Source organism: Eubalaena glacialis, chromosome 1, assembly GCF_028564815.1.
Source record: "Eubalaena glacialis isolate mEubGla1 chromosome 1, mEubGla1.1.hap2.+ XY, whole genome shotgun sequence".
Classification (NCBI taxonomy): Eukaryota; Metazoa; Chordata; class Mammalia; order Artiodactyla; family Balaenidae; genus Eubalaena; species Eubalaena glacialis.
This window is the reverse complement of record NC_083716.1, coordinates 201,401,062-201,415,295: the sequence shown is the minus strand read 5'-3', so window position 1 is coordinate 201,415,295 and position 14,234 is coordinate 201,401,062. Positions and strand designations below refer to the sequence as shown.

The 14,234-nt window shown below is 39.9% G+C and overlaps 1 protein-coding gene across 4 annotated transcripts in view; it reads left to right on the top strand.

Annotated features, from left to right (window-relative positions):
• HECW2 (HECT, C2 and WW domain containing E3 ubiquitin protein ligase 2) overlaps positions 1-14,234 on the top strand; it is a 407,233-nt gene that overhangs the window by 324,965 nt on the left and 68,034 nt on the right. For all 4 annotated transcript variants that reach the window (XM_061203609.1, XM_061203599.1, XM_061203626.1 and 1 more), the window contains 2 exons: positions 1,157-1,259; positions 3,196-3,292. In XM_061203609.1, the coding sequence (XP_061059592.1) occupies positions 1,157-1,259; positions 3,196-3,292 (200 nt within the window). The remainder of the gene's footprint in view (positions 1-1,156; positions 1,260-3,195; positions 3,293-14,234) is intronic.

Below are 14,234 nucleotides of genomic sequence, written 5' to 3'. Positions count from 1 at the left end.
TATAGACTTAATAATGGCAGCTGCTTTAGAAATGTACCCCAAGTGCTGTGGGTGCTCGGAGAAGGTGACATTTAACGTCGGCTTGAAGGGAAGGGAAGGCTTCATCGAGGAGGGGCTGTTTGAACTACACGTTGAAGAATGAGTGAGAACATTCTTGAAGGGTAAACAAGCAGTCGAGGGTGGGGACGATATTTCCAGCTTTAGGGCCTTTAGAAAAACCCTCACTGAACACCTAACGGATGCAGTATGATAAAATGGTTGTGAGGGTTTGAATGGGTGGGAGTTGAAACTGTATTTTAAAAGTACCAATTTATAAATCCAGGAGGTTGTTTTGCCTTTTGTTCTCTTACTCTCTTATTCGACTGTTCTACTGTTGTCTTAAAAGACTTCTGTAGTATGGGGGAAAAATGCTAAAACAGAAGCTAGAGCAGTGTTAGAGTTTTCTGGTAAGACTATTAATGGGCGTTTTTGTTTATCTCCTTGTACATATGAGTTTCTAAGTCTATAATCAGTATGGTAACTAATTCAGGTTGGGGCAACCCTATTTTGCTCCTCCACACCTGCTGTGATTAGCTTGCTGGTGTGGGAGGTTCAAACCAGAAAGAGCTGTTGTACTGGGTGCTCTAATAGGCACGTAAAATTGCTTCTGAGAAGATAATATCCAACTCGGAAACCCACATGAAGACTTCTGCTCTCCAACCCCTCCTCTGCTGAGGCAGGGAATTCCCTGACCTGCCTGGGCCAAAAGAAGGTATATCCTGGCACTGCCTGATGAATTTTGTACCACCCAAGTGTTCTCTCTGATTGTATTTTTGCAGGTTTGTGTTCTGTCAGGTAGAAGTTATTCCTGAGAAACAGGAATTCAGCATCTACATCCCCAAGAGGTGTAGGCATTTTGAGCTACTCCTGTACCGCTTGGTCCACAGTCACTGCCCTGGCCCCTCTCAGGGACATTATACCCCAACCCATTCCCTCAATTCAGCAACTGAAGCAGAGCTTTTGAGAGTCCTGTGTCAGCTCTTCAGCTAGCCTCTGTTCTGATCAGTTGGTACTTAACAATGCTCATTGTCAAGTGTTCTGAACAACTTGGCTTGGGGTACTGATGTAAAGTATTCTAGGATTTGGTGCAGAACAAAAACACTGCTTGTATTTGCAGGTAGGAGAAGATTCTCGACATGCAGGACCACCAGTTCTTCCCAGGCCATCGAGTACATTCAACACAGTCAGTAGGCCACAGTACCAGGACATGGTTCCAGTGGGTATGTCATCCCTTTCCCGAAATCTTTATCTTTGCTTTTCATGTCAGTGTGTACCATGCATTCTCTGCTGATACACTTCCCTATTGTCAGCCTGCTACATTTGCCCTGTACTGAAAAACTGCTGCATTATCCCTAAGAAATCGATTTGAGTCTCAAAACACTTATGTCTTGTAAAATCCTATAGGATGAGAATTTTTTCTACTACTCTACCTTACCTGAGTAGAACTATTATATTAGATTGTTGAAGTTAAGGAAAAATAAGTTCTTAAGGCAGCTGTATTGTGTGGTCATTTTAAATTAGGCATTTGGACAAGCATTTATTTAGTACATATCTAATGCTTGAGACAGAGTTTAAAAGGTGTGTGAGCCTCACAAAATAAGAAAGCAATGATGGCACATTCTTAAGGGGTTTTGTAGCAAATGCAAGACAGCAAAAGTCTCCAAAATTGTAAAATAAAAATGAATGAATGTAGGCAAATTGGCCTAAAGAACAACTTGAGTTGTTAGTAAAATGATGAGGTTGAGGTTGATCAGTTTTCAAACCTGGAGCCCCTAAGGCAGGTGGAGTGGACAGACTGACAGGAGGCCAGATGGGCTCCCTGTTCCAACTTAAATTTGAGCAGCTCTCCATTTGTCTGGTTTTGCTTTAAAATTTTTCCTTTTTTAAGAAAGACTTTACCATGAAATATAATGCAGTACCCATGTCCTAAAAAGTTCGACAATCACTGAATAAAAGAAACCTTGGGTAGAAATTGAACAGTCTATGTTTTATTATGCTGTTACTCATGTGATACTAAATGCTGCACATAGAATTTTAAAGTACTATAAAATTGTGGTTTAAAAAGTTATCTAGTCTCTGATCTTAGATAGAATGTAAAAACTGCTGACAAAACCTCAATTATAACAATGTTTTTATTATTTATATGTGGTGAAATGTGCAGTTAGGGACACTTTGAGTTTGACAATGGGATTCCATGTTAGCAGATAGTATTTTTTTTTAATTTTATTCACATTTAACTAAAATTAGCATGATGCAGCTAAAATTTGAAGTGGCAAATGTCTAGAGAATTATATTTCTTTTGAGTGATATTTTGTTAAAGTAAGGCATGTTTCTTGATCATATTTATGAGCACAAGAGTATTGACTGAACTAGGATCTCTGATGTTTGAGAATTCAGACACTCAGTTCTGTAATTTAAATATATCTGTATTTCTAATTATAAATAAATGTAATCAAGATGAATTATCTTAAGTAAGCAAATTAGTTTCTTGACAAAAGTGTATTAACAGAGCCTTTAGTAAACGTTAATTAAATTTAAAATTTCTGTAAACATTAGCCAGCCTTGACTAAGATATAGATTTTCCTTTTAAAATATTATGTACGTAATTGATGATGCTGGTTGTATTGTAGCTGTTGGTGTAGCTGGTTTGGTAAAGAGCTACCCTGTGGCTTAATGGCATTTATTTCCACATAGAATTTGGGAATGGTTTGCCTCTGCATATTGGTAGTTGCTGCTGGCAACTACGGTATTTTAGCAACTCTTGCTCTACCTCTTTACCTCTGTAGGTGGCTGACATTTAATCAGAAGATGGTTTTCCATTTTTAACAATTGCTTATAAGGTTGATTTTGGTAAGCAGTAGCATAAAACAATCAGTATCTAGAATCTTGTTGGTGATCTCATCTTGCAATTTGATAATAAATATGGCTCATCAGATGAGTTTAATGAGTGCTTAAGTCAGTCATACCTAACAGATCTAAGTCCAATACTCATATAACAGGATAGACACAAATTGGAATTTAAGCATCTATAGTGGCTCTAAACTATGACTTTGAATACAAGGAATATTAACCAGAAAAACAAAACTTAAAAAGTCTGGATTTATGTGCATAAAATAACAGATTTTAAAATATTGTTACATATGTATGTTTTTTCAGCTTACAATGACAAGATTGTTGCATTTCTGCGCCAGCCCAACATCTTTGAAATTCTACAGGAGCGTCAACCTGATCTTACCAGGAATCACTCACTCAGGTAACCATAATATTGGTATTTAATTCAGGTTGCATAAGCCCCAACCATTAAATCTTCAGTAACACTGATAATTGTCTTGGAAATTCACTCTTGCTTTCTGGCATTCTGAACAAAGGCATCTTGTACACTAGTACTTTGTTATTAATATCAGGTCAGTGTAGTCCTGGCTTTTCTCTGTTATGTATGAGGACTGAATGAAACTGACTAAAGAACCTGGAACCAACTTTAAAGAAGAAATATGAAAACTTCACAGCCAAGACTGCATCCTAGATGTGCAGATTATAACAAAAATAATAAGACACTACCTCTTAGAATGTAACTTGAGTAAACAAAAGTAACATAGAGTTTATTGAATTGAGATTTATAAAATCCTAGACTTGGTATTCACAATTTTCCATAATAAACACACAGTGGAACCCAAGGAAGAAATCTGATCCTCTCCAGAGTGTAGCATTCCCCTGCAGGAACCCTTTCTTGTAAACAACTCTTCAGTGCATCACACTTTAAGCCCAGTTTTCCTTTCCTGAATACATGGTGTTCCTTTTCCTTGGCAACTCTTCTCTTCTTCTATGTTTGGCAAGATTTTTCTTTTTAAATTCAATGTAAGATGCCCCTCCTTGAAGCCTTTCGGCTCCACAGTGGACACTCAGGCTCATGATCTAGTGTAGTATTTCTCAACTTTGGTGTGCTAGGCATCAGAGAGGTGGAGATGGAAAGATGTGGGAGTTTCTGCTGAAAATCCTGCATAACTCAAAGCCCATTTGGTCTACATGCCACCTTAACTGACAGGAACACGTTTGCCCAATGGTGCCATCCTGCCCCATGGCAGTGATTATCAAATATTGCTCCACTAAGTTGTGTCAAACTGTTTTTATCAGCATTACTGGGGAGTTTTATAAGGTACAGAATGCCAGATCTTGCTTCCCCCAACTCCTCTCCCTTCTCTGAATTTACACCCTCTGTCCTCCTATGTCCTGCCCAGAAATTTAATTCAGGAGGTCTGGGGTAGAGCTCAAGCATTTAATTTCTTAAAACCTCACTGTAGCTGGCTCGGGGTCTCTTCCCTCCGCCGTTACTGAACTGCCCCGGAGCCCGAGGGGAGGGCAGCCTCACTGAGGCTGCCAGCTCTGGAGGGGCCCCACCAGCCGAAGCTGCGACAGTCCTTGGGACTGCGGGCCAGTTGTTTCAACAAGTAACTTAAAGACAAAATGGAAAAACGAGGATTGTGCCTGAGATCATGTTGATGTGAAACCAGGGATGGCCACCTTGTGCCAGGTGAGTACAACTTGGAGGAGCTTCAAGATGGCGGAAGAGTAAGACGCGGAGATCACCTTCCTCCCCACAAATACATGAGAAATACATCTACATGTGGAACAACTCCTACAGAACACCTACTGAACGCTGGCAGAAGACCTCAGACCTCCCAAAAGGCAAGAAACTCCCCACGTACCTGGGTAGGGCAAAAGAAAAAACAGAGACAAAAGAATAGGGACGGGACCTGCACCAGTGGGAGGGAGCCGTGAAGGAGGAAAGGTTTCCACACACTAGGAAGCCCCTTCGCGGGCAGAGACTGCGGGTGGCGGAGGGGGGAAGCTTCGGAGCCACGGAGGAGAGCGCAGCCACAGGGGTGCGGAGGGCAAAGCGGAGAGATTCCCACACAGAGGATCGGTGCCGAGCAGCACTCACCAGCCTGAGAGGCTTGTCTGCTCACCCGCCAGGGCGGGCGGGGGCTGGGAGCTGAGGCTCGGGCTTCGGTCGGATCGCAGGGAGAGGACTGGGGTTGGCAGCATGAACACAGCCTGAAGGGGGCTAGTGCACCACAGCTAGCCCGGAGGGAGTCCAGGAAAAAGTCTGGAGCTGCTGAAGAGACAAGAGACTTTTTCTTGCCTCTTTGTTTCCTGGTGCGTGAGGAGAGGGGATTAAGAGCTCCACTTAAAGGAGCTCCAGAGACGGGCACGAACCGCGGCTATCAGCGCGGACCCCAGAGACGGGCATGGGATGCTAAGGCTGCTGCTGCCACCACCAAGAAGCCTGTGAGCAAGCACAGGTCACTATCCACACCTCCCCTCCCGGGAGCCTGTTCACCCCGCCACTGCCAGGCTCCCGTGATCCAGGGACAACTTCCCCGGGAGAACGCATGGCACGCCTCACGCTGCTGCAACGTCATGCCGGCCTCTGTCGCCGCAGGCTCACCCCGTATCCATACCTCTCCCTCCCCCCGGCCTGAGTGAGCCAGAGCCCCCGAATCAGCTGCTACTTTAACCCCGTGCTGTCTGAGCGAAGAACAGATGCCCTCAGGCGACCTACATGCAGAGGCGGGGCCAAATCCAAAGCTGAACCCTGGGAGCTGGGCGAACAAAGAAGAGAAAGGGAAATCTCTCCCAGCAGCCTCAGAAGCAGTGAATTAAATCTCCACAATCAACTTGATGAACCCTGCATCTGTGGGATACCTGAATAGACAACGAATCATCCCAAATTGAGGAGGTGGACTTTGGGAGCAATGTTATATATATATTTTTCCCCTTTTTTCTCTTTTTGTGAGTGTGTATGTGTATGCTTCTGTGTGTGATTTTGTCTGTATAGCTTTGCTTTTACCATTTGTCCTAGGATTCTGTCTGTCGGTTTTGGTTTTTTTTATTACTTAAAAAAATATTTTTTCTTAATAATTATATTTTATTTTAATAACTTTATTTCACTTTATTTTATTTTATTTTATCTTCTTCTTTCTTTCTTTTTTTTTTTCTCCGTTTTATTCTGAGCCATGTGGAGGACAGGCTCTTGGTGCTCCAGCCAGGCATCAGGGCTGTGCCTCTGAGGTGGGAGAACCAAGTTCAGGACACTGGTCCACAAGAGACCTCCCAGCTCCACGTAATATCAAATGGAGAAAATCTCCCAGAGATCTCCATCTCAACGCCAAGACCCAGCTCCACTCAATGAGCAGCAAGCTACAGTGCTGGACACCCTATGCCAAACAACTAGCAAGACAGGAACACAACCCCATCCATTAGCACAGAGGCTGCCTAAAATCATAATAAGGCCACAGACACCCCAAAACACACCACCAGACGTGGACCTGCCCACCAGAAATACGAGATCCAGCCTCATCCACCACAACACAGGCACTAGTCCCTTCCACCAGGAAGCCTGCACAACCCACTGAACCAACCTTAGCCACTAGGGACAGACACCAAAAACAACGGAAACTACGAACCTGCAGCCTGCAAAAAGGAGACCTCAAACACAGTAAGTTAAGCAAAATGAGAAGACAGAGAAACACATAGCAGATGAAGGAGCAGGCAAAAACCCACCAGACCTAACAAATGAAGAGGAAATAGGCAGCCTACCTGAAAAAGAATTCAGAATAATAATAGTATAGATGATCCAAAATCTTGGAAATAGAATGGAGAAAATACAAGAAACGTTTAACAAGCACCTAGAAGAACTAAAGAGCAAACAAACAATGGTAAACAACACAGTAAATGAAATGAAAAATTCTCTAGAAGGAATCAATAGCAGAATAACTGAGGCAGAAGAACGGATAAGTGACCTGAAAGATAAAATAGTGGAAATAACTACTGCAGAGCAGAATAAAGAAAAAAGAATGAAAAGAATTGAGGACAGTCTCAGCGACCTCTGGGACAACATTAAACGCACCAACATTCGAGATATAAGGGTCCCAGAAGAAGAAGAGAAAAAGAAAGGGACTGAGAAAATATTTGAAGAGATTATAGTTGAAAACTTCTGTAACATGGGAAAGGAAATAGTCAAGTCCAGGAAGTGCGGAGAGTCCCATACAGGATAAATCCAAGGAGAAACATGTCAAGACACATATTAATGAAAGTATCAAAAATTAAATACAAAGAAAATATTTTTAAGGCAGCAAGGGAAAAGCAACAAATAACATACAAGGGAATCCCCATAAGGTTAACAGCTGATCTTTCAGCAGAAACTCTGCAAGCCAGAAGGGTGTGGCAGGACATATTTAAAGTGATGAAAGGGAAAAACCTACAACCAAGGTTACTCTACCCAGCAAGGATCTCATTCAGATTTACAGACAAGCAAAAGCTAAGAGAATTCAACACCACCAAACCAGCTTTGCAACAAATGCTAAAGGAACTTCTCTAGGCAGGAGACACAAGAGAAGGAAAAGACCTACAATAATAAACCCAAAACAATTAAGAAAATGGTAATAGAAACATACATATAGATAATTACCTTAAATGTAAATGGATTAAATGCTCCAAACAAAAGACATAGACTGGCTGAATGGATACAAAAACAAGACCTGTATATATGCTGTCTACAAGAGACCCACTTCAGACCTAGGGACACGTACAGACTGAAAGTGAGGGGATGGAAAAAGATATTCCATGCAAATGGAAATCAAAAGAAAGCTGGAGTAGGAATTCTCATATCAGACAAAGTAGACTTTAAAACAAAGACTATTACAAGAGACCAAGAAGGACACTACATAATGATCAAGGGATCAATCCAAGAAGAAGATATAACAATTGTAAATATTTATGCACCCAACATAGGAGCACCTCAATACATAAGGCAAATACTAACAGCCATAAAAGGGGAAATCGACAGTAACACAATCATAGTAGGGGACTTTAACACCCCACTTTCACCAATGGACAGATCATCCAAAATGAAAATAAATAAGGAAACACAAGCTTTAAATGATACATTAAACAAGATGGACTTAAGTGATATTTATAGGACATTCCATCCAAAAACAACAGAATACACATTCTTCTCAAGTCCTCATGGGACATTCTCCAGGATAGATCATATCTTGGGCTGCAATTCAAGCCTTGGTAAATTTAAGAAAATTGAAATCGTATCAAGTATCTTTTCCGACCACAATGCTATGAGACTAGATATCATTTACAGGAAAAAATCTGTAAGAAATACAAACACATAGAGGCTAAACAACACACTACTTGATAACCAAGAGATCACTGAAGAAATCAAAGAGGAAATCAAAAAATACCTAGAAACAAATGACAATGAAAACAACGACCCAAAACCTATGGGATGCAGCAAAAGCAGTTCTAAGACGGAAGTCTATAGCTATACAAGCCTACCTTAAGAAACAAGAAACATTTCAGATAAACAACCTAACCTTACACCTAAAGCAATTAGAGAAAGAAGAACAAAAAAACCCCAAAGTTAGCAGAAGGAAAGAAATCATAAAGATCAGATCAGAAATAAATGAAAAAGAAATGAAGGAAACAATAGCAAAGATCAATAAAACTAAAAGCTGGTATTTTGAGAACATAAAACTGATAAACCATTAGCCAGACTTATCAAGAAAAAATGGGAGAAGACTCGGGCTTCCCTGGTGGCGCAGTGGTTGAGAGTCTGCCTGCTGATGCAGGGGACATGGGTTCGAGCCCTGGTCTGGGAAGATCCCACATGCTGCGGAGCAACTGGGCCCGTGAGCCACAACTACTGAGCCTGCGCGTCTGGAGCCTGTGCTCCGCAACAAGAGAGGCCGCGATAATGAGAGGCCTGTGCACCGCGATGAAGAGTGGCCCCCACTTGCCGCAACTAGAGAAAGCCCTCGCACAGAAACGAAGACCCAACACAGCCAAAAATAAATAAATAAATAAGTAAATAAATAACTTTATAAAAAAAAAAAAGGGAGAAGACTCAAATCAATAGAATTAGAAATGAAAAAGGAGAAGTAACAACTGACACTGAAGAAATACAAAGGATCATGAGAGATTACTACAAGCAACTCTATGCCAATAAAATGGACAACCTGGAAGAAATGGACAAATTCTTGGAAAAGCACAACCTTCCGAGACTGAACCAGGAAGAAATAGAAAATATGAACAGACCAATCACAAGCACTGAAATTGAAGCTGTGATTAAAAATCTTCCAACAAACAAAAGCCCAGGACCAGATGGCTTCACAGGCGAATTCTATCAAACATTTAGAGAAGAGCTAACACCTATCCTTCCCAAACTCTTCCAAAATATTGCAGAGGGAGGAACACTCCCAAACTCATTCTACGAGGCCACCATCACTGATACCAAAACCAGACAAAGATGTCACAAAGAAAGAAAACTACAGGCCAATATCACTGATGAACATAGATGCAAAAATCCTCAACAAAATACTAGCAAACAGAATCCAACAGCACATTAAAAGGATCATACACCATGATCAAGTGGGGTTTATCCCAGGAATGCAAGGATTCTTCAATATATGCAAATCAATCAATGTGATACACCATATTAACAAATTGAAGGAGAAAAACCATATGATCATCTCAATAGATGCAGAAAAAGCTTTCGACAAAATTCAACACCCATTGATGATAAAAACCCTCCAGAAAGTAGGCATAGAGGGAAGTTTCCTCAACATAATAAAGGCCATATATGACAAACCCACAGCCAACATCATCCTCAATGGTGAAAAACTGTAACCATTTCCACTAAGATCAGGAACAAGACAAGGTTGCCCACTCTCACCACTATTATTCAACATAGTTTTGGAAGTTTTAGCCACAGCAATCAGAGAAGAAAAAGAAATAAAAGGAATGCAAATTGGAAAAGAAGAAGTAAAGCTGTCACTGTTTACAGATAACATGATACTATACATAGAGAATCCTAAAAATGCTACTAGAAAACTACTAGAGCTAATCAATGAATTTGGTAAAGTTGCAGGATACAAAATTAATGCACAGAAATCTCTTGCATTCCTATACACTAATGATGAAAAATCTGAAAGTGAAATTAAGAAAACACTCCCATTTACCATTGCAACAAAAAGAATAAAATATCTAGGAATAAACCTACCTAAGGAGACAAAAGACCTGTATGCAGAAAATTATAAGACACTGATGAAAGAAATTAAAGATGATACAAATAGATGGAGAGATAGACCATGTTCTTGGATTGGAAGAATCAACATTGTGAAAATGACTCTACTACCCAAAGCAATCTACAGATTCAATGCAATCTCTATCAAACTACCACTGGCATTTTTCACAGAACTAGAACAAAAAATTTCACAATTTGTATGGAAACACAAAAGACCCCAAATAGCCAAAGCAATCTTGAGAAAGAAAAACAGAGCTGGAGGAATCAGGCTTCCTGGCTATACTACAGACTCTACTACAAAGCTACAGTAATCAAGACAGTATGGTACTGGCACAAAAACAGAAATATAGATCAATGGAACAGGATAGAAAGCCCAGAGATAAACCCACACACATATGGTCACCTTATTTTTGATAAAGGAGGCAAGAATATACAATGGAGAAAAGTCAGCCTCTTCAGTAAGTGGTGCTGGGAAAACTGGACAGCTACATGTAAAAGAATGAAATTAGAACACTCCCTAACACCATACACAAAAATAAACTCAAAATGGATTAAAGACCTAAATGTAAGGCCAGACACCATCAAACTCTTAGAGGAAAACACAGGCAGAACACTCTATGACATAAATCACAGCAAGATCCTTTTTGACACACCTCCTACAGAAATGGAAATAAAAAAAATAAACAAATGGGACCTAATGAAACTTAAAAGCTTTTGCACAGCAAAGGAAACCATAAACAAGATGAAAAGACAACCCTCAGAATGGGAGAAAATATTTGCAAATGAAGCAACTGACAAAGGATTAATCTCTAAAACATACAAGCAGCTCATGCAGCTCAATATCAAAAAGACAAACAACCCAATCCAAAAATGGGCAGAAGACCTAAATCGACATTTCTCCCAAGAAGATATACAGATTGCCAACAAATACATGAAAGGATGCTCAACATCACTAATCATTAGAGAAATGTAAATCGAAAGTACAATGAGATATCATCTCACACCGGTCAGAATGGCCATCATCAAAAAATTTGCAAACAATAAATGCTGGAGAGGGTGTGGAGAAAAGGGAACCTTCTTGCACTGTTGGTGGGAATGTAAATTGATACAGCCACTATGGAGAACAGTATGGAGGTTCCTTAAAAAACTAAAAATAGAACTACCATACGACCCAGCAATCCCACTACTGGGCATATACCCGAAGAAAACCATAATTCAAAAAGAGTCATGTTAAAAAAAAAAAAAAAAAGAGTCATGTACCAAAATGTTCATTGCAGCTCTGTTTACAATAGCCAGGACATGGAAGCAACCTAAGTGTCCATCAACAGATGAATGGATAAAGAAGATGTGGCATATATATACAATGGAATATTACTCAGCCATAAAAGGGAATGAAACTGAGTTATTTGTAGTGAGGTGGATGGACCTAGAGAGTGTCATACAGAGTGAAGTAAGTCAGAAGGAGAAAAACAAATACCGTATGCTAACACATATATATGGAATCTAAAAAAGAAAAAAAGAACCTAGGGGCAAGACGGGAATAAAGATGCAGACCTACTAGAGAATGGACTTGAGGACACGGGGAGGGGGAAGGGTAAGGTGGGACAAAGTGAGAGAGTGGCATGAACATATATACACTACCAAACGTAAAATAGATAGCTAGTGGGAAGCAGCCGCATAGCACAGGGAGATCAGCTCGGTGCTCTATGACCACCTAGAGGGGTGGGATAGGGAGGGTGGGAGGGAGGGAGATGCAAGAGGGAAGAGATATGGGAACATATGTATATGTATAACTGATTCACCTTGTTATAAATCAGAAACTGACACACCATTGTAAAGCAATTATACTCTATAAAGATGTTAAAAAAAAAAACCACACCGCATAATTCCAGTGGCCCATCCAGGTGTCATAACCTCTGGTCTAGACACTAATTTGATCATTAATTATGTAATGTATCAAGTTGTCCCTCCTATTATTTTGGTTATGTGACTTTTGTGATTTAATTTGAGTTTTCAAGTCCTTATGCTTAATTTTCCGATTAGGTTATAAGCTCCTTGCAGGTAGGGATCTCATCCAACTCATCATTATTTCTCCTTCCTTACTGCTGAAATATCTAGACTAGCACTTTGCATATATAGTAAATGTAGGTATATGTCGATATGAAATATGAAATGTAGGTATATGTTTATATGAAATATAAATTACCAGATATCCTTCTTATGATGTTCTTAGTCTCTCATATCTTTAAAGTCATCATTACTTTCTAAAGTTTCTAAAGGCTAAAACTACACATAATTTCAAGTATGATAGTACAAACATTGCTTATACAGAACTCCTGGTTTCACATAGTTAACATCTAACTCAGGTTTCAGTGTTTTCCCCAACTTGATAAGCATGCTGTTCTCAGTCAGGAAAAATTATAAAAATTATATAAGCTGTAATTTTTTATATTTGTATATTATAGCATCTACTCAGCGACTTATGGTCCTCTAGAGAGTCTTCTGTAAAAATAACATTGCAGAAATGAGCCCCTCAGTTCTCTAATGAGAGATCTTAGAGGTTCTGGGCTGAAAAGCAAAACAAACGAACATACAAACAAAATCCCTCCTCTTTAGCAAAGCACAAAATAAGGAGAACTCTATTTTCTCTCTTTGTTACCAACTTCAGCCCCAACCCCTCCTCCCCCCACGTCTAGTCAATATCTGTTCCTCTGAGAGAACGGTGCTGCAGCAAAAAAGAGCAAGAAAAAGGGAACTCAAGAAGTTTTCTACTTTTGCTTTGCACCTCCACATTATTATTAACATATCTTCAGATCTCTCTCATCAGAGAAATAAGATGATATAACCTACCTGAACAAGGCATCTAACATCATTATTCTTTAATGACTTAAGAGATCCTAAACCGATCCTAAAGAGGAAAAAGCTGCAGGCCCGTTTGGTAGCTTCCAGTTTTGTTTTTGTTTTCCTTTCTGCTTTTTAGTCTTAAAAGGCTCTAATCTCCTAAAGATTGTTGAAGATTTTTATTTTTTAATGACACCTGGGGTCCTCAGTTAAGTACAATCTCACGTGGTAGTCTATTGCTAAGATATTATTTGATAGGTTTTAAAATAAGTTTCCATCTTATTTCAAAACTTATTTATAAATTTCCTTTTACTCTTTCTATAACTATAGAATTTGACCATAGACAGGATGAGCGGTCATGACAAGTAGAAAGAAGCAGGAACTTACATCAATGAGATAATACTGTTCCTCTTACATAGAGTGTGTGTCACAGTGCGCTTTTAGTCTGAAAAGCTGTTGATAGTTAAGCATTTTGCTTATCATAACAACATAATGGGGAAGTTTGTACATCTAAAGGAACACCCTGTTTCATATAGTTAAAAACTGCATTGTAAGGAGCATTCCCACAAATGAAGGGGCGGGGAACTTGCTGGGGTTCTTCAATCTCATATTTCCGTGATACATTTGATAAAGAGATTTATGCATGGAATGGAGCCACTGATTGTGTGTCAAAGCTAACTGTGGACCTATATTCATATCCCGAGCTCTGTGCACACTGTTCCTCACCCGTGGTACAGCCACTTAAAGGAAATATCCCTTCTTATTTTCTCCATAACATAATGAGGAAATAAGCATCAGCCCTTGGGAGATTCAAGTAGGTACACCTCTGTGCTTTGTGATTTTCTTGTTTTGCTTGTGATTCCTTGCTATCCAGAGGATTGCAAACAGTCTGTTTTGTTTGTATCCATATACAGCTTTCTCCTCCTTGAGACCCGCCTTGTGTATCTTTTCCTGTAGAATGGCTATGGTTTTTCATGCAATGGGATGTGGCTTTTGCTTTCAACTGCTGTTTTCAAATCACCACTTCCTCTGACTTCATCTATCAAGCAAATGTGCATGCTACCAAGTTGTCCTCTTTTTTTTTTTTTAATCTCAGAAGAGGTTTGCTCAGAAAACTCAACATCCAGAAGTCAGTACCACCTCCATCAAATGGATCGAGTCCCATTGGATTACTATATCCTACTCTTGGTTCTCAGTGAAAGACAGTAATCCTACTAAAAAGCTTTATAACATTAAAATAAAATGCTCTAATATTTTATCC